The sequence below is a fragment of the Corylus avellana genome, chromosome ca1, assembly GCF_901000735.1.
Source record: "Corylus avellana chromosome ca1, CavTom2PMs-1.0".
Taxonomy (NCBI): Eukaryota; Viridiplantae; Streptophyta; class Magnoliopsida; order Fagales; family Betulaceae; genus Corylus; species Corylus avellana.
The window spans coordinates 27,057,651-27,078,207 of NC_081541.1; the positions used below are offsets into that span (position 1 = coordinate 27,057,651).

The following is a 20,557-nucleotide window of genomic DNA, read 5'->3' on the forward strand; positions in this document are numbered from 1 at the left end:
GTGGTATGTATACTTTTTTGATAACCATAGCAAACATAAGATAAAACCACAAGAGGGGGTGGAGGACCGACCAAACACCTTAAAGACACTCATTATAGTGCAAGAAATTAAGACTAAAATTAAATTGGGAAATGGATCTAAATAGATCCGGTCCCATAATTCCTTAACGAAAAGGCTGAGGAGAGGGGCGCCTTGAAGGCGATATGTGATAATTGGACAGCTGCAAAAAGGGTGCTCTACCAATGATTGTGATGAGGCGGTTAATGAAGTTCACCAATCCTATTGGGGGGGGGGGGTGTTTGGGTGTTGGTTTAGGTAAAAACAGAACTCACACACACACAGAATTAAGTCTGTAATTTATAAGAGGGTAGAGGAAGGAGCTGCCATTTGGACCAAATACCATTGGCAATAGAAAGGAGAGAAAAGAATGGACCGAACCATGACAAAGGAGATCATTAAACTTCAAACTATCACCACAAAAACTATACTTAACCAACTACCATCAACACACCTTTTTTTTCGCAGGGGCAGGAGGATAGGTAAATACAACTCGCACATCTATATGGGGTTAAATTTGTAACTTCTTATTTATAAGGGGTTGCAATCATAACAATACTAATGCACCGAATCCCGTCAAAACTCCACAATTAAGTGTCTAGTATGGGTGACCTCTTTGGACGAGTTGACGAAGGAGCTGCCAATTGGACCAAAGACCATTGGCAGAAACCTATGAGGCAATAGAAAGGAGAGCTAGGAACGGACAGAACTAGGGCTGGCAAAACGGGTCCGCGGGTCGACCCGTTTACGACCTGCGGGTACCCGGGACCCGTTTAAGCTATACCCAAACACGACCCGTTTAATAAACGGGTTGGACCCTCCGACACGACACGAACACAGGAATTTTCCCGGGTCACCCGACACGACCCGTGAGACCCGTTTAAAATAATGGGTTGTGCCGGGTCAACACGACCCGACCCGTTTACCATGTCTTCTTTATTTGGTTCCTTTCTACGAAAAGAAATCCTTTTTCTTGAGGGGAAGTGTATCTGCCTTAGCCAAAGAATTGTCTGCTTCTTCATCAAGCACCCTGGCAATATGGAAGGGACACGCAGCTTCTTTACCAAAACCCTTCTCTTGCGAAGCAGCAGTCTGCAGGCTCATCGCCGAGTTTCTTTCAATCAAAGCTTCCCCAGCAGAAGACGGTAGAGGAGTCGTCACCCTTGTTTCGCCGTTGTCTTCTTGGAGATTCAGATCGAGCATCTAATTCCTCCGACAGCGACGTCGGCGACTTGGCAACGAGCGGAGAGTAGAGAGAGAGAGACCGGCGAGCGGGAAAAAGTAAGAGGGACGGCGAGAGAGAGAGCGGCAGTGGAGAACTGAGGAAGAAAGAGGGGCGGCGGTGGACTAGGAGAGGCTGAGAGGGTCTGGATCTGGACTTTGGCTGGAGAGTGGAGACTGCAACAAATGGGTCTGGAGATTCGAAACGCAAGCCGAGAGGGTCTGCGTTTTTTCACTTTTTCCTTTAGATAGTAAACGGGTCTGGCGGGTCACCCACGGGTGACCCGTGACACGACCCGCCAAACACTCATAAACGGGTCATAAATGGGTTGACCCGTTTATGACCCAAACCCGTTTAATGTAAACCCAAACCCGCTAATTTAGTGTTGTGTTCGTGTCGGGTTGTCGGGTCGTGTCAAAATTACCGGCCCTAGACAGAACCATGCCTTTAAACAAGTAATCAAGCTACAAGAACCAGACTAAAATCCTCCTTGACCTGTGGCGGCTTTGGGTCTAAACAAATGATAGATTTGCAGAAGCCACACATAACAAGCAAGCAACATAGGCCTGCTTGGCACAAAAGATTTTACCAAGCTGTGCCACAATGGAATAGGTCACAGCTTACAGACCAAAGTCTAACAAACAGAGAAAGAACAATACTTCCAAGAGTGCAGCCCAACTTTTTCTTTCTACAATGACATGGGCAAGGGCTGTCATGCAAATACTCCTTTATTACACTAACATAGACAAAGGAGCACCATTATCAGCTTCTCACTCTTCTTTCTTTATATTCAAATTTTGGTGCATTTAGTTGTTTAATAGAACTTTTTTTTTTTTTGGGATAACCAGGTATCGACTAGATTCCTGAGACACCATGCAAAATGCCCCATCCACACAGGTCGGGTAAAACTCGAGCTTTCGCTTGCGGTCATAACCCCAAAGAATTGTTTGCACTCAAGGGGAGTCGAACTTTAAACTTGATGCTTGATAAGGCAACAGGACCAAGTAACTTACCACTCGAGCTCACCCGTTGGTTAATAAAACTCAAATTTGAATCAGATGTTCACTCGGTAATTTGAGTTCAAAGTTTTTGAGACCCAGAATTAAGAAATACAAATTGAATCCCACAAAAAATAAATGAGGCTAAAACAAAGTGCAACTGATTAAGGAATAACAAAAGAGTTCGGCTCAGTTTACATATGACAGAAACTCCAAACAAAAATCAGGAATTAGCACTGATTTTAAAGTTGAATAGCCTCAATTCATAGGAAATAACAATGGTCTATGACATGCCTATTAGAAAATTGGTGTGAACCAAAGTCCAATTGCATATCTTGAATAAAAGGCCGCATGGTTATACTTCTTTATTTGCAGACCTTTCCTTCTCTGGATTGTATTTTCACTAATCCTAAAAGTTATTAGAAGGAGAGTATAAGTTTTTTCTTTTTTTGATAGGTAAGCAAAGAAATATCATTAAAGAAAGCATCAGGCGCCCCTAAGCATACATATAAAGGACACCAAAACAGAAAGAAGAAAATAAAAACAAACAAACAAACACCTGCAAAAACCCAAAAGACAAAAAAGAAACCAAGAGCCCCACAACAGAAACCCAAAACCCGCAAAAAACCACGGGCTACAATACAACACAGCAAGAGCCCTCTTGCCTTTGCCCCTGCTAGAGTCAACTCCCCTAGCATCATCAAAGTTGACTGAGCACTCTAATTCTTAAGCTCCCTTCTCCCTTTTGGTTTAGAAGCAAAGACTGAAAACTTGTCGCTGCCCCTCATCAACTAAAGTCAAGAAATCCAGAAAACCCTTCTCTCATCACCCCCGTAAGAGATCCCCAGTGTGATAACACAACTTGCATCTTGCACTACCTCAGGGTAACCTATAACCTATAACCCCCCTTCTTCAAGCTCACCCCCCATCAAAGATTCACCCACCTTAGAGACAAAAGAAGGCCACTGAGCCCTCCAGGACATACTTGGCAGAAACTGAGGGGAACATCCTATTACCATAGAAGGGCCCCCTGCAGACAAACCACCCGGCAGGGCACAAAAGCCCAGCATCTTCTCACCCACAAGACCATCATCCCACTAATTTGAGGGCGCAAACCCACCCGCGCCAAACGAAGATGACGAACCATTCCCAATGCCACTAGACAAAGGCTAGGCAACCAAAGGACTCTTGACCACACTAGAAGCGCTCGGGATAAGGAAACCTCCCAAGAGAAAACTTATCGGAGAGGATTTCCTGACCGCACCCCTTACAGATGCCGGCACAGACTAGGCAACAGCCACAACCAATCGCGAAGAGAGAAAACCCAACAAAGAAACCGGCAGGACACTGATTGCCGCCACAGCCTCGGCAATCAAGTTCTCATCCAACTGCATTCCTCTGCCGTCCTTCGACTTCTAAGAGTCTCTACAACAGCTTGGGCTCCATCGGAAACAGAGGCGCCCTAGACTTTGCCATCAACGAAACAGTAGTTTGAACCCCTGAAGAAGAGCCACCGGTGTCACCAGACTACGCCGGACCACTCCCAATGTCTGCCGAAAACAGAACCATCACTGGCGAGGTGTTTTGGGCAGACTGCGAAGGCAAGAAGACGCTCACCTTACCCTCGTCCTGCGCATTTATCAGCAAACCAAAGTTGGGCTGGGTGACCAGATCCAGAGAACCATGCATCCAAGCCCACCATGGATGTGGGCTTCCTATCAAAACCCAAGCCCGACTTAGAAATGGGTTTAAACAAGAAATTAGCCTTGGGCTTAAGTTTAAGGGCCCAGCCTTTCCGCCCAGCATAAATGGGCTTGCGGGAAAGCCCACAACATGGGTAGCAGCTCAAATCCACCAGCCCTACCAAATAGTTCTGCACAGCCCACTCCACCTCAAGCCTCAGCCCTGAAATCCTATCCTTCCTCGCCCAAAAAGGCAAAAGCTTCAACCCCTTTCAACATTCTCAATTTTCAATTTTCAATTGAAAGCAACATTCTCAATTTTCAACATCCTATGTTTCTCCCTACAAATATGTCACTTAAACTTAATTTTTTCCATAGACAATTAACTCGGTTCATGTATCTGATGACCAATTTTATGATGTTTCATAATTTAAACAAAAAAAAAAAATTGAGAAAGAAAATATTAAAGGGCTTAGTTTCAAAAATTCAAGGTTTTTGAACAATGACCAACACCAACGGATGCCCATATAATACAGGGGCTTTCACATTAGACATTTTTAATATGATGAACTGATCAGATCATATAGATAAAGTGAATAATAAAAGCAAGTGTTCAGATAACACTGATCAGAAAGAAGAATATACCTTAAACATGATGACACTAGCCAAAATAGTAAGTGATGTAAACATAGTATAGTATATGGGAGATACGACAGCCGTATTGAAAGTATCAAGAGCCTGCATCGAACAAAGAAAAAAAATCAAATAAATAATTATGAAATAGTAACTATCAAACAACAGGGGACCAAAAAAGTGAATAAAATAACTTTTAAATATTCATATGAAGAGAAATATATGGTAACATTCAAGAATTTTAGTAAAAGTTTATGCAATTGCAGATCAAACCCTTACTTCTTCAGATGAGTCAATCCAATATGAACTCATACTAAAATGCAGCTACTCCAATGGTCATTCATCTCAAGACAGCATGTAATACCTCAAATGCTCAAAGACCTTTTAACAATTCACTTATTATTTATATTAATCACTCTATAGTACAGGTTAGTTTGCTAAATTGTAAGGTGTTCATAAAAGGGATAAAGATTTCAGTACCAAAAAAAAAACAAAAATTAAGGGAATCCGGAAAATCTTCTTAGGAATGTGTTAGTATGTTTATGGGCTTAGCATACACCCATGTAACGCCCCAACCCAAAATGACACAATATTGTCCACTTTTGGCTTCTTCAAACCAGACTTTTCAGGAGATCATCCATCTTGGTACAACTCTCGCAGAAGCTTGCTTAACTGCGGAGTTCTAATGGAATTATGACCATCACGGCTTTAAAACGTGTTGTTATCATAAAGAGTGTTAAGTATACGTATAAGCTCATCTCCATCTTCATATCTAGGCAATGTGGGATGCCACAATCACTCCCTCTTAGGACGAGCGTCCTCGCTGGCGACCCTAGTGGAATTATTCTTGGCGTCCCAACGAGTGCCCGCTAGCAACCCCATGGGCTTGTGCACACTTTCTCAATCTCAGGCTGGGCAATGACTCTGATACCATATGTAACACCCCTGCTCCAAGTGATATGAGATGGGGAGAGCGTGCACAAGCCCATGAGGGTCGTCAACGAGGACGCTGGGTCCCAATAGGGGGTGATTGTGACGTCCCACATTGCCTGGATGTAAAAAAGATGATGTGTTTATATTGAATATGCTCTCTCTAAATGGTATGAGGCCTTTTGGGGGTAAACTCAATAATTAAACCGTATGAGCTTGGCCCAAAGCGGACAATATCATATCACATGGAGCAGGGGTGTTACAGCCCACTTCCTAATGGCTTAACTTTGCCACCCTCGGAAGGGTGGCCACACAGCCACTCTAATCGTTTTTCTTTTTTTAATTTTTTAAATAATAAGTTAGCTTCTACCTCACAAAAGTTAAAGACACTTGTTTGTCAAAATATTCCTACAGGTTAAGAATACAATTTTACAAAAAGTGTTATGTATTTTGAGAAGTGTTTTATTTTGAGTAGTTTGTTAATGTATTTGAAAAAAGTGAAAATTCAAGCTGAATACAAAAAAAGAATACAGTACATTGGCAAACATAGCCATAATTTCTCTAGTTCCAATAACTCATGAAAGAGCAATCAGAAAATAACCACCACAATTGAGTCCTTTTCAAGGCACTAATCCTACTTCAATATCAAGAATGCCATGAACTCAGCTAGACTAAAGTGAAGTTAGTATTACACTGGCCCCAAGACATACGGAAATAGTCCAAAGAGCAGTTTTAAATTTGTGAATGTAAAGCCAAGTAGGGGGAAAATCCATTTCCTTCGTACAAGGTGCACATACATTCAGGATTATAATAAAGCAAGAAAATCCTGTTAAAGCATGAAACAAGTTCCAGGAAATGGTTCCTCCAGCATCACCTACCATATTGTGAGCCAATGGTTGCGAGAAAATATCTAAAATTTTGGTATCTCCAAGTACCCTTATCTGGCTGGCCCATCATACACCATATTACTACACTAATTAAAAGAGACTCCACCAAGCCAAATTCCAAAACCTGCAAGTTGCAAGTTCATGGGGGACAAATATACCCTACCAACCTCCATACAATGTGCAGCCAAAGAGAAACCACCTTGGGTTCATACAAACAAATAAGGAATCCCATCGCACTAAAGATTCTACCAAAAATGCAAAGGTTGGCACAGGTGCATGAGAAAGATTTATCACCCACCAAGACATCCTTAGCAAAGATATCCATGCACCCAATCATCACAATCTATTCAATTCAAAATGTCCACCTTTTGCCAAATCACATATAATACCAGTCTAATCGAGTTCAATAATCTATTTTGCTCTTCCCAAGTTTCCAAACTATATACAACATTACTTATCAAAAAAATAAAAAAGTTTCCAAACTATATTATGCAAAGTAACCCTATCCATCACTGACAAGTTACAAGTATCTAATTCTCCATACTTAACTTGGCCTAGTCCAAACAATCCTCTTAAATACAACTTCACCCGCACCCTTATTTTGCTTCATGGCATCTTAAAATGACTGAAATCTACTTATCAAAAAAAAAAAAAAAAAGACTGAAATCTCCTTTTGGATCTCTTACACTAATAAAAAATTTCTTTACCCAACCTTTATTCTTTTTAACCCACATTTAACAAGAAACTATAACAGATCAGTGAGATCATCCCTCCAGAATCAGTCAAGTTCTTGGAACACCTCATAAAGCCCTCTGAAAGGTAACATTATGAAAGACAGAGAAGAGAGACATTTTGCCAACACCACAGCCATCCAATATTGAAATCCATTTTCTAAAGAAAACCTCAATCATGGCCAAAGGTCACTATCAGGCCAGCTGATAAAAAAGATAATTTGGAATGACAGTCCAAATGTAGAAAATTGAGTTGCGGCAGGCATGTCCCTTGTAAGCATTGAAGATGACTGCTTATCCCTGACAAAGACCCAAAATTGCATGTTATGGGAATATAATTCATGTTCCAATGTTTTGTTACATCAAGTCTTTATGACTTAAGAAGCATAGCCCCTCACGAGCTTGAAAATGAGATGGATTTTAGCTTACCCATTTCACTTCATTTCCTTACTCCCGAAGCAACCAGATATTATAGGATACATGTTTGAAAGCTTTGAAAAAGGCATAAGTTTAATGGGAACATAGTAATATACTCCACTCATAAGTCATAATGAAAGGATACATAAGAACATGAAAAATTTGGTACTGAAGAATATAAAAGTGGGAAAACAAAAACTACTGAAATAAATGAAAAAATATGAAAGAAGACAAAAGGTAGGGGTAGAAAAGAGATAATTGTTACCTTATTTAAATAATTCATTTGGGTAAGCACACAAGTAACTACAACTAAACCGAATGCCCAAGTTTGGGGATAAATCAGTTGATTCATTCCCGACAATGTCAATTTCAAGGCAATTCCAAGTGCTTTGACACTCATAACCTGTCAAAGAGCACCCTTATAATAAAACAACTTAGAAGATAATGACTTGGGAAAAGCAAACACATTATAGAGTTTAAATATTGATACATACCGACAAAGAACCTACAAGGGAACAAACTCCAATGTAAACCATTATGTGCGTCTGTCCGTATTGTGGGATAAAGTGGAATATAAGTATAAATGCAGATGCTATGACAAAAGCTGCATACATGACAAAAGCTGGAAAAAAAAAAAAAAAAAAAAAAAAAAAAAAAAAAAAAAAAAAAAAAAAAAAAAAAAGATGAAGAAAAAAAATATAAGTTTCAAATTTAACCAAATGAGAGAGTCAAAGGATATATGAACATGAAAAGCCTAGAATGATTTAATCAATTAACAAAAATAATTCCAGTAAACATCAATTACCTGGCTCCATTGCAAGATCCCAAACTTCTGCCACAGATTCAATCTCACGTTCTTGGGGAGCATGTAGAACAATTGTCGTAGAACCCACAACACAAAGAACACAACCAAGAATTCCAAAAATATGAAGCTTCTCCCGTAAAATAACATGTGCAAGTGCAGCACTGCAAGACAGCATGATAGTCAGCACTCAAGCACCAAAGAATTAGACTTTATTTATAGAGAAAAAAAATTTTGCCTGATAATAATGCTGAGAGCTCCAAGAGGAGTGACCAGTATAGCTGGCGCAAATGCATAAGCCGCAAAATTAGCAATTTCACCAACGATCACTGTTGAACGGCAATTTCCCATGAGAAATTCTTAACTAAAATCATAAACCTTTTTTTGGTAAGTAAATGATTTCATTAAAAAAATAGAGGATACACCCATGTACATAGAAAGTATATAAGAGAAACACCAACCTACTACAATGGCATGTACACAGGAAGTACACATAAATCATGTAATCCAACCCCATTGCCCTTGTTGGACAAAGTTAGAACATATAAAAATGTGTTTCCGCTAGGTTGAAAAGAAACTCTCACAAATACTGCTAGAAATGGCCATGTAAACCAGCCATTGGATTTCAGAATTGGTTTAGAGATGTGCATTTAGAATATTCCAGTGTCATGGGATACAGACAGAAACTTAGGAAACTCCTCTTTTTTTTCAATTTTTAACAAAATTGAAAAAATATAAAGGGAACAAAAGGCAGCTTTCCATTTCTTAGTGACGAAACATATCTCGTTTCACATCACTCTTTGCAGAAAGGAAAAAACAAACGAATGAGATATTATATATGCCCCTATTTTCATTGATTATACAATGGAACCTTTAAGCTCATTTTCATTGTTCTGTAAGGATTTGCAGTAGAAGCTGCTGAGACATACTAAGCACAAGAAAGTAATTTCTTTTCTCCATATTCTTCAATGTTCCTTGGAGGATTTTATCTTCAACCCTGTTCTTTAAATTTTATTTTCACCCTCATGTCTGTCACCAGTGCTCCAGCAGCTAAAAGGGATCAATGAACTTAGACATAGCATGTTGTGGATGCTTGTATCATTTTGAGTTGGTACATATAAACTAAAGTCTTTAGGTACCCAATATATTGTTTGCAAGGATATATCAAGTCAAACCAGTGGCGGAGCCAGACAATTCATATTGGGGGTGCCGCTAAAATTTTTTTTATGGTGCCGAGTGGTAACTTGCGTAGGTAGGAGAGAAGAAATTTTTTTTTTTCTTTTTTTTTTTGGGAGTGCCGTGTGGAACTTGGGTAGGAAAACAGCAAATTTTAAAAAAAAAAAAAAAAAAAAAAGAGGCTTTGGGGGTGCCAGCCTCAAGTGGCTCCGCCACTGAGTCAAACCAACTGATTGAACAAACAATACCTTGCTTTTATTATGGGTAACAATTTATTTTCTGTTAATTCCCATCATAAATTGTAGTGTATCAAAGGGGAAGTTGAACAGAAAATCTAGTCATTGATCAATGACCAAAGGGAATCAAATAAAACTCACTTGTTATCATGCCCACCCACCATAGTGGCTCATATAAGTAAGAATAGCCTCCAACACCTGTTGAAAACATCAAATAACTTAATTTCAAGAAAACCTGTTACACACAACATTACCGTTAAAAATATATCCAAAGACAAGAGCATGCACACACTAAATAATGCAACATCCAGCCCACTAGCACCAGTGTATATTAAAGACAGACATGAGTATATGGCAACTGCTCTGAAAAGGGTAATATAAAAAGTAGTTGAAAAGATACACCATCAACCCATTTAGAGCAAAATACAAGCATTCAGGCCATGCACACATGAAAAAGAAAATTGGCAACTTTCCTAAACTTTCACTCAACAAGAGTAACAAGACTCCCAAACCCTCAATACTGTTCTATTACATATTTACATGTATCAATGCACATCCACATGGCAATCAGATAGTAAAAACACAACACTAAATTCAGTCACTGGTCCGTCCAACATTGTGATGAGGACCTGAATTTTGAAAACTCAATTTGCAATTCCATTTACCAAACACACAACTGGATGTCGGCAAAAAATGAAATGCCCCATGAATTATAAATTCTACTTTAACCACATCAATAGGTCAGGGAATTCCCTATTCCTTTCCAATTATAGTCCACGGAGTCAATTGTACTATTAATTATAAATTCTTACGTTAGAAATCTCTACTAAATAGATTTTCACAGCGGTAATAGTCCAACTTATTTATGATATTTAGTAGATCCAAGTCCACATATCCCAAAGGTAGCAATCAAAACTATGCAAAATCACAATTTCTCAAACACAGGCTTCTTACATGTCCCATCAACCCATCACAAAGTCCATAAACAGGCTTTTTTCAATAGGCAGTAATTTTTTTCCATTCAACCATTTGGTGTCATTAGACTCATTACCACTAAAAACTTAAGAAAAATGAATCAAACACTCAGTAATAATGAAAAATTGAACCATAGGCAGATTGAGTAATGCTATATACTACACCCCCCATCCCATCCCATCCTACTGGGCTGATGTGGCAGTATCCACCAGCTCTTGGATCAGCCGTTAAAAAACACAATCCAAAGATGGATGAGCACTGCCCTCACCATAGTGAATAGGGGTGCGGTATATAGCATTACTCTACAGAGATTATTTTCATAATGATCAATTACGACCACAGCATTTTCCAAGCCAACTTGACCTAATCAACCTACTTACATTGATACTTCACCCATTTTCCTATTTTTACACGATTCAAACTAAAATCTGAAGAGTATAACAAGCAACAAAATCGATTTTTGTTTTTGTTTTGATAAGTAATCCAATCTCGATAAAATCGGAAATTACTGAGAGCACCCTGGAAATAACGGAAATCTAAAAAGTTGGCCAAGAGTTGAGCAGATTTCGATACCTGCCCTGACTCCAGACGCGCCAGCCTTCTTCAAGCCCTTCTTCTTGACAATGAAGCTGCCGCCGATAAAGAAGCTGGACGAGAGAGCAAGCACGAGGCCCTTGATGTTGTCAGAGGACATGCCCTCGCGCCAGCTCGACGGCGTAGTCAGAGTGGTCGTCGACGCCATGGCTGCTCAGAAGAACCAAAACCCTAGCCTCCACCACCACCGGTGACTCTATCATACCCCCACCGGGAGGAGCATGAAATGGAAATCCGCTGCTTCTTGACTCGGTGATCTTAGCACTCTGATACCGAGTTAGAACACCGAGTTGGATCTTAAGATTAACAATTTCGAGATTAGAGAAGGCTTATTTTGTCGGCGCTTGGTGGATTTGGTGGGTACAGCTGTGAGTGAGGTTTCTGGGATCGCAGAGAGAGAGAGAGAGAGAGAGAGGAAGAAAGTGAGTTGGGGGGGGGCTTTGCCTTGTAAACTTGGGTTTACAAAATAAGGACTCCACTCCGACTTCAGGTTGATTGACTGCTCCACCCTATCTCCCCTTTCTTTTTTTAAGGCTAAAACCTCAATGTCCACCTTCATTTTTGTTAGATTTGGAAAACAACAATCTAATATCAATGTTAAACGAAAAAGATAAATAATTTATCCATATTTTGTAATATTCTCCAACAAATTTAATTTATCAACCATTAAATTTATGGAATTCACCATTGATTTATGTGTTGTGCAATGCAGAGCAGAACAAAAATTTTTACTTTGAGGGGGCAAATTTAATTAAAAAATAAATAAAAAATTGTGAGGGGGCAAAAATTAATTTTAAAGGGTATATTTTATAAAAAAATTTATTTTTTTGAAGCCTTAAGGTGGTTCTACCCGTGCTTATATGGAATCCACATAAGTTTATAAATCTAATGGTTGATTTGTAAGATGAGATGAAAATAATATTGACATTAATCATTTCTCAACAAAAAATCTATTGTTTTATACTGTTGTCACACAAGTAGGAAGAGGTAGTTTTCTACTTTTATTTTGACAAGATTTAACAAAAAATTCTAACAGAATGGGATAATTTAAATAAATTGACAGTTTGATACTCTTAATTGAGCGTTTTTAGACTTTGAAGTTGAGTCAAAACGAGTAGAAGTTTCATAAGGGTTTTGTGAAGTTTCTCCTTTTATTTTTTACGAGCTATTCATGATTTAAATGTTGATTTTTATTGTCATAGCATCATGGTTGTATGACAATGCATAACAACTACCAATAGCATTACTCCATATTTTAAGCATTAATGCTATAAACTATATTTGTATCCTATAACTGTCAACAAAGTTGACAGTTACAATCCCAACTAACTTTTAGATCAATTATTGTTAAAAGTAAAAAATAGGAGAAAATGCAGTTTGCCCCCCTGAAGTTTCAGGAGTTTTTCAATTTTAACCCAAAAGTTCAAAAATTTGCAATCTACCCTCCTAAAGTTTCAAAAATTGGCAATTTAAACCTTCCGTTTAATTAGACATAAATTTTTTTTTAAAAAAAAAAAAATAGCTTGAGGGTAATGATGTAATATCATAGATTTGAGTCTATTTTGACCGAAAAATTAAATGGAGAGTTTAAATTGCCAATTTTTGAAACTTCAGGGGGTAGATTGCCAATTTTTGAACTTTGAGGTTAAAATTGAAAAACTCTCTAAACTTCAGGAGGGTAAACTGCATTTTTTCCTAAAAAATATAAGGATTAATTGAGATAATTGTATGATAAAAATGTATTATATAGCATTACACTTAAGTTATTATTTTTTTTTTTACTTGGTTATTCATGTACACGTCCATTTTTAGCGGTCAAGTTAAAAGATTATAACAAAATTGACCTGAAAATTAATGATGTTTTATAGTGTTATTATGGATTATATTTTATACATGAAAATGGAAAGTTTGCAAATATTTTCTTATCTCATTGTGTAATTTGAGGTGTTAAAGATCAGATTTTTTTTTTTTTTTCTAATTAAAGATAAGATTAATATATTACAATAAGAACACGATTACACGAAGAAGAAGTGATAGAAATCAAAATGTTTATGAGATTCATTATCATTTTCCATATTTATATTGAAAGAAATAATAGTTGTCTCAATATGATGAGGTCAAGTCTTCAAGGGGTAGCTCAATCGACTACAGACCACGCCTCATAAAGTGAAAGTCACTAGTTCGAATCTCTTTCCCTTTTCTCGTGTGTGGACACGTTAAAAAAAAAAATGATGAGGTCAATGTCATGACTCATGAGACAAATATCATAATTTAAAGTCTTTTCAACTGTGAAAATTAAGATGTTAAAGAAATAAGGAAAAATATGATAGGATCTCTAGCGCTTTATTCAATTTTAATTGTTTCGTCTCGTTTGTTTGAGTGTAAAATATTTTATATTATAAAAATATGTTCAACTTAAAATACTTTATGGCGTTTAATTCATACAAAAAATCAATAAATATTTCTCATATTTTCATTCATCATATTGACCTATAATTATCAACTTTTATTTACAATATAAAACAAATAAAAAAATAAGCCAACAAATTATGTTTAGTTAAAATATAATTATATTGACTAATAATAATCATATATTTTCATATATATCACAAACTCCTAAACATATTGTCCATGTATATGTGACAAATCATCTCAAATATATGCCTCATAAAAGACCCATTCACAATTATCTATCTGAAGGTGTGGGAGAGCAGTAAAGAATGGTTTACACATATGAGGAGTGTAAACCATTTTATGCCTCATGAAAATTATTTTCATTGGTCAACTCAAAATGTTTCTAGATTAACCAATATTTTATGATGAGCGAAACACTCAATTATTTTGTTAAAACATTTTTTCTATAAAATATTTTATGCCGAAACAAATGGGGAGACAATAATTTTTTCAAGGAAACATAAAATGCCGACCAATCTTAATTCTTGGTTTGGATACATCATTATTCATGCACCAAAAAAGAAAAGAAGATACCAATTGATATTTGAAGTTTGAATTTTTTCCAATTTTTGGTTGAGAGTAGAAACTTCATTAATCCAAATTTGATTTGGAAATTAAAATTGCAGATTCTACCCTCAATTAACAGACTCTTTTATTAATAGCTCATCACATACATTCAATTAAGAAAGAAAACAGTGAAATAATAAGCCAAAAACTAGAAATCTCCATAGGCTCAAGGCTGCGCAGATGGTGCCATATGTGCCCACAATTGCTGCCACCACTGTCTACTCCCTCTTATCCTCTTTGGCTTGTACCCGCAACCAGGGGCGAAACTAGATTTTTGGATTGGGAGGACGGACTTATATAATACATAAATATATAGATATATATAGTCTTTCTTTATAGGTGTGTATTTATGCTAAATAAAAAATGAGAACTCTTAAATTTAATTTCATATTAAATTGTACGACATTACAAAAGTTGCATGTCTATAAAATCATTGTAGAAAAGATCAAGAGAACTTTCTTTTGCTATAGACATGTACAAAAAAAAAAAAAAAATCCAAAAAAACAAAGAACTTAGTTTCTCCTTCAAATTATGCTCGACGACGATCGCTAATGGAATAAAATTCATCCATTATTATCTCTGAAGTGAAATTCTTAACAATTTATTTCTCAATATAAACTACTTAATGGTATGTAAGAAACTCATCTTCCATTCTAGTACGCAATCTAGTCTTTATAAGTTTCATGGCAGAAAAAGCTCATTTTGTAGTTGCAGTAGAAACATGGAGAGTCAACACTAGGCGAATCAATCTGTCAATCAAAGAATAGATCTTTGATTTTTTCTGAAACTGCCAATCCTCTGCATAACTCAAATAATGTAGACATATTTTGAAAATCTTGATGCTTTGGCACATCAAGCTTATAATGCTGCAACTGAAATTTCAAACAAATTTTTTCTTGCCCGGTGAAATCTCAAGGATAAAACTTCTCAGCTAACTTACATATATCATCAATCTTAAATGATTTGTATGCATCTTTAGGGCTTAAAGCGACGCTAAGAATGAGAAGTTCCACAGCTTGCTCATTAAATCTATTTTTCAATTCTTATAACTGGAAGTCTATTGCAGTAGTAAATATATCAACTCTAAAATGATGTTCCATTGTTGTCGGAGACCCTTCATCTTGACAATGAGATCTACCTCAAGCTTTAGTGTAATGAGCATTCATATCAGGAATATCAATATCATTTTCTTCACAAAATGATTTAACAGTAGCAAGCAAAGGCTCCCACCCATCATCTGTCATCTTTTGAATGAGTGATTGTGTAGTTGAAACTTGACTCATGGCATTTAAAATGTCTAGTGACTTTTGTTGCAAAGTTTGGCAAAGCATATTCGTGAGTCCCATAATTTCTTTCATCAAATGCAATATCAAAATAAATTCAAATGATGTTAATATCATGTAAGCCGCTTCAGCATCACCACGTTGAGAATAATTAACTCCCTCATTTGAGATATTGTTGATAACTGAACAAGTTGCACCAAACATTCTTATCATACTACAAACAAATTGATAATGAGATGACCATCGAGTATCTCCAGATCGTTGCAAAGTGCCAATTTAGTTTACCTCCTTTCTAGTCTCAATTGCATTAGAAGCAACCAAAATTTCAATTTCAACAGCGTGAATAGATTGCAAGCCATCATGACGTTTAGAAGAACCCCCAACAATATTAATAATTGAAGCCAACTGGAAGAATTGATGAATGTGCTTGGCTTCTCTAGATGCTGCAACTAAAACTAATTGTAGTTTATGAGCCATTCAATGCACATAATATGCATAGGGACAATCCCTAACAAATAAAGCTTGTAACTCATTTCATTCACCACGCATATTACTAGCTCCATCATATCCTTGGCCTCGAATATTTTCGATTTTGAGGTTGTAATGAGAAAGAACAGCACATATCTCTTTTTTCAAAGTTGATGCAGAAGTATCTTTAACATGTAGAATCGCTCCTTAATAAAACCATATTTATCAACAACCTCAAAATAATAGCCATTTGCTCCCTTTTTTATTCATCCCGAGCTTCATCAACGAGAATGCAAAATTTGGCATCCCCAATTTCTTTTCTAATCGCATCTCGCACTTTATTTGCAATGATATGTAGGATTTCCTTTTGAATTTTGGGTGATGTATATTTGGCATTTTTTTGAGCATTTTTCAAGACAAGTCCAGCAACATCGTCATTATAGCTTGCTAGGAGCTTTAACAATTCAATGAAGTTACCTTGATTTTTTGAGCCGGAGCTTTCATCGGGACCTCTAAAGGGACATGCTTGGAATGCATGCCATTTAACACTATTTATAGAAGTTTTGAGCCGTAGCCGATTATTCTTTGTTTCTTGTAATGTTTGCTTTTCAACTATTTTGTCAATATGCTCTGACTGATTCATTAGATCCTCACAACATTTAACGGCAATGATAAGCACCGAATGTTGCACATTCAAGCCCCTTAATTTGCATATGTTAATTCCTTAACATTGTTATTTGTTTGATTTTTGTTTTATTTTTGTATTTTCAGGTTATAAATAAAGATGCAATTAATTCCATTGATTTTGGGCTTAAAAGCACACATTGAGATGATTAAGCGTAGCCAATCATAACAGAGGACTTATATGTTGTGGCTAAGTTTAATCAAATAAAGGAAGGGATTAATTCGGAATTTCTCAAATTGGAGTGAAAATCGGATTGGATTCAATTTTTGATTCTGCATATGTCTCGGTATTTTGGGCTTAAAAGCACACATTGAGATGATTAAGCGTAGCCAATCATAACAGAGGACTTATATGTTGTGGCTAAGTTTAATCAAATAAAGGAAGGGATTAATTCGGAATTTCTCAAATTGGAGTGAAAATCGGATTGGATTCAATTTTGGATTCTGCATATGTCTCGGTATTTTGGCCATAAGTTTCAGATCAAATATCCGATTGAGGTGATTCAAGCGGCACTGGAAAGCTAACTCAAATGTCTACAAATTACTGTGAAATAGCATTTTCCTAATTCGGAGCGCCACATTGCCAAAATCGCCCCGTAAGATAGGAACGCAATTCTGGGCGAATCCTATTCCGATTTGGACTTAGGTTTTCTTTATCCTAATTGGACTTGGACTTAAATCTCCGAAATTTATAGGATTACTAGGGCTTCTAGGACTCTCCTAAGCCCTATAAATAGGCCTCTAAGCATTGAGAAAAGACACACCGCCTCTTAGAGCAAAATTCAGTAAATTGTCTTTGGAGCTTAGGAGATCATGAGCGGCTAAACCCCTTCGTGGGGTATTGATGTAGCCCTTTCCAAGCACAATGGTTTGATTGTATTTAATTTCTAGATTTTTAATTTATGCATGTTGATTGTATAATTATGAGGATTGCTACAATTGATTTATGTTCTTAATTATTAAATGCAATTGCTCTTAAATTCCAAAATCAATATTTGTGAAATTCTTATCTTGTCTTAGAAAGTATTTTACTTTTATTGATCTCAAATCATTCTTGTTTTCTGTGATTATGAGGATGATGGTTATACAATGGGTTTAATTGACATATGATCAATAGGATTTGATAGGCCATACTTAGGGAAGACGGATTGTACTACACCCTAGTTTAGTGTAATTTAGGTAGACAGTCCGTGCCAACCGAAGATGGGTTACACTTATTCATTGATTGTATGTATCCTGTTATAGAATTTGATAATTTATACCTAGGGAAGACGGGTCGTACCGCGTCTTAGTGGTTAGGTGGACGATCCGTGCCAACCGAAGATAGATTATGCTTATTCTTTAATATGGTAGTTTCTTGTTTATTTATAACATGCATAGAATGAATTTATGGGATTAATTATGATTAACCATTGTTGTGCAGATAGAGGTGAAGTCAATACCCTACTCTCTCTCTCTTATTTTAAATCTCTTTTATTTTCATGCACTTTAGTTTTTAAGCAAATCAAATCAAAACCCCTTTTAATTAAGTTAACTTTGATCTTTTAATTTTGATAATTAAACCCTTGCAGTCCTTGAGGTTCGACACCCTCTTTATATCCGTATCCTACAAAGATTCGTCCTATTGCGAGTGGTTATTTTTATAATTGATATTTTTGGTCACAAAAATACCACATCAGGCAATATTATGTGGTGAATTTGGATCTTTCCCCACATTTCTCATTAAAGAACTATTCATCCCATCGCTTGCCTTTTTCCAATTGTTAAAACATTTCCCTGTAAATGCATCTGATCCTGGACGACCTGTTGGTTTCTTAGCAAAAACATAGCATTGAAGACAAAAATATAGCATCCTTTGATTCTGAGTACTCCAACCAAGTTGAGTATGTCTCAAACTAAGAGGCTTGAAATCGGTGACGATTATTACCCGTTCCTAAAAATGGATATTTTGAAAGCTTGGGTTGACATGGTTTGGCTCTAATATAAGCACGTCGAATGTCATCTTGTATGTTAACAGGGAATTCTCATATTTGCGGACATAATCTTGGATCACGTTGCAAAAAGGTAGCATTCATTTCTTCAGGTTGAATTCTTGGACATTTGGAGGGATGCTCATCAGTCACTAAAGCCTCGAGATCCGTTGCTAAAGGTCTCTCTAAATGTGTACAAGTATTAACTTCTGATTGACTCGCATCTTTTTTCTTAAAGAATGAATCAAGTGTTTTTGGCTTTTCCATATTTCTCTTAACTTTAAGAAAAATTATGGATCAAGAATTAGCCTGAAAAATATCTAGAAGTATAAGATTTTTGTTTAGAATTTCATTATATTTCTTATTATCACTAACAAGTGAAGGAATGCCAAATAAATTAATAAATTCAAGCCTATCAAATTAACCCACAAAATATAACAATGAAAACTAAAATAAAAAAAATTGTATAATTTTTCTCTATCAAATACTCATTCGTTTCGAAATCTCATGGCATCATAAATATTCAATAGTACAAACTGTTGTAAAATTAAATGGATGGTGCAAAAATTCTTATTGATGCTAAATAATATTAATCCAAACAATTAACAATAAGATAAATAGAATACAATAAATAAATAATAAATAATAATAATAATAAAAAAATTTTTTTAAAAAAAAAGCAAGGAAAAATCTCACAAAGTTATAGAATCACGCAAAAGCGTTGTCCTTAAAGGTTGATTTCGTACCTCCCAGAGTGTATAACTTGGTGTGATTGGATCTCTTAACACGCAACCTCCCAGGATTAGACTATAGCGTCTACCTTCATTAAGGACGCACTTCCAAGTAACGAAGATCAAATGAACAACCCTTTGATCAAAGAAGATGAGGGACAAATCCACACCAAAAAAGAAAAGGAAGACCAAAATATAGCTCAATGGCTTATGAAAAGAAAAGTTGTTGGAAAGATAGAAAATGGGTTTAGATGTTGTACGATCCTTTTCTTTTGGAGCCAAAGAAGTGAGCATTAGATGTGGTAGGTGGGCTCAATTTATAAAAAAATTGAGCTCATTGCTTTTACTAAAGACCATTAATAGCCAACCGTAAAAAAAAGCAATAAAAGATGATTTTTTTCTCTTAAAGCCTATGAAACCATTAAAATCAAAACTCATGAAGGTGACTTAATGACAAATGGCTAGAAAATGTGAGATGAAATATTTTTCATAAAACTCAAGAATAAATAATGAAGATAATCTAATGACAAACGGTCAAACCATAGATTCAGTTTTTTCCTCATAAAATTCATAAAGAAGACTTGATGTCAAACGGTCAAGAGGAAAAAAAAAAAATCAATGAGAAATAATGACCAATGTTTGTAACATAACAACAATCCCTCACATGTTACACACACTAGAGTAAAAGGAGATTGAAAGCATGCATCGATGTGGTACCCGAAAGTTTTAACTACACTTAGGATAAATAAGTAGAAACTTAATGAATTGTGGTAGAGTTAGACTCTTTTAACCAAATCCATAAGTTGAGCAAACTTATCACCCACATAACTTTCTCCAAAAGAAAAATAATAAATAAATAAAATTGGAAAAAACAATTGAGTTGTTTTGCGGGTTGGCTCCTTATACAGGCCATGCGCCCCTGGGTTTCATGAGTGCTCTAGAGACCTACCCAAGTCTCATAGGAAGCGGCACCACCTCCACACTCACATAGATGGTATCCATCAAGAGTGTGTGCAGGAAACACTCCATCCTAACAGGTAAAGACTATGGAACCATTAAG

The 20,557-nt window shown here is 36.4% G+C and overlaps 1 protein-coding gene across 1 annotated transcript in view; it reads right to left on the reverse strand.

The window, feature by feature from the left end:
• The window catches only part of LOC132180647 (probable magnesium transporter NIPA4), a 14,300-nt gene extending 2,425 nt beyond the window's left edge, over window positions 1-11,875 (reverse strand). The window contains exons 1-7 of the mRNA XM_059593543.1: window positions 11,320-11,875; window positions 9,913-9,969; window positions 8,598-8,688; window positions 8,363-8,523; window positions 8,052-8,179; window positions 7,823-7,960; window positions 4,605-4,697 (exon numbers count right to left, since the gene is read on the reverse strand). Of these exons, the coding sequence (XP_059449526.1) occupies window positions 4,605-4,697; window positions 7,823-7,960; window positions 8,052-8,179; window positions 8,363-8,523; window positions 8,598-8,688; window positions 9,913-9,969; window positions 11,320-11,488 (837 nt within the window). The 5' untranslated portion in view covers window positions 11,489-11,875. The remainder of the gene's footprint in view (window positions 1-4,604; window positions 4,698-7,822; window positions 7,961-8,051; window positions 8,180-8,362; window positions 8,524-8,597; window positions 8,689-9,912; window positions 9,970-11,319) is intronic.
• Between the last annotated feature and the right edge of the window lie 8,682 nt (window positions 11,876-20,557).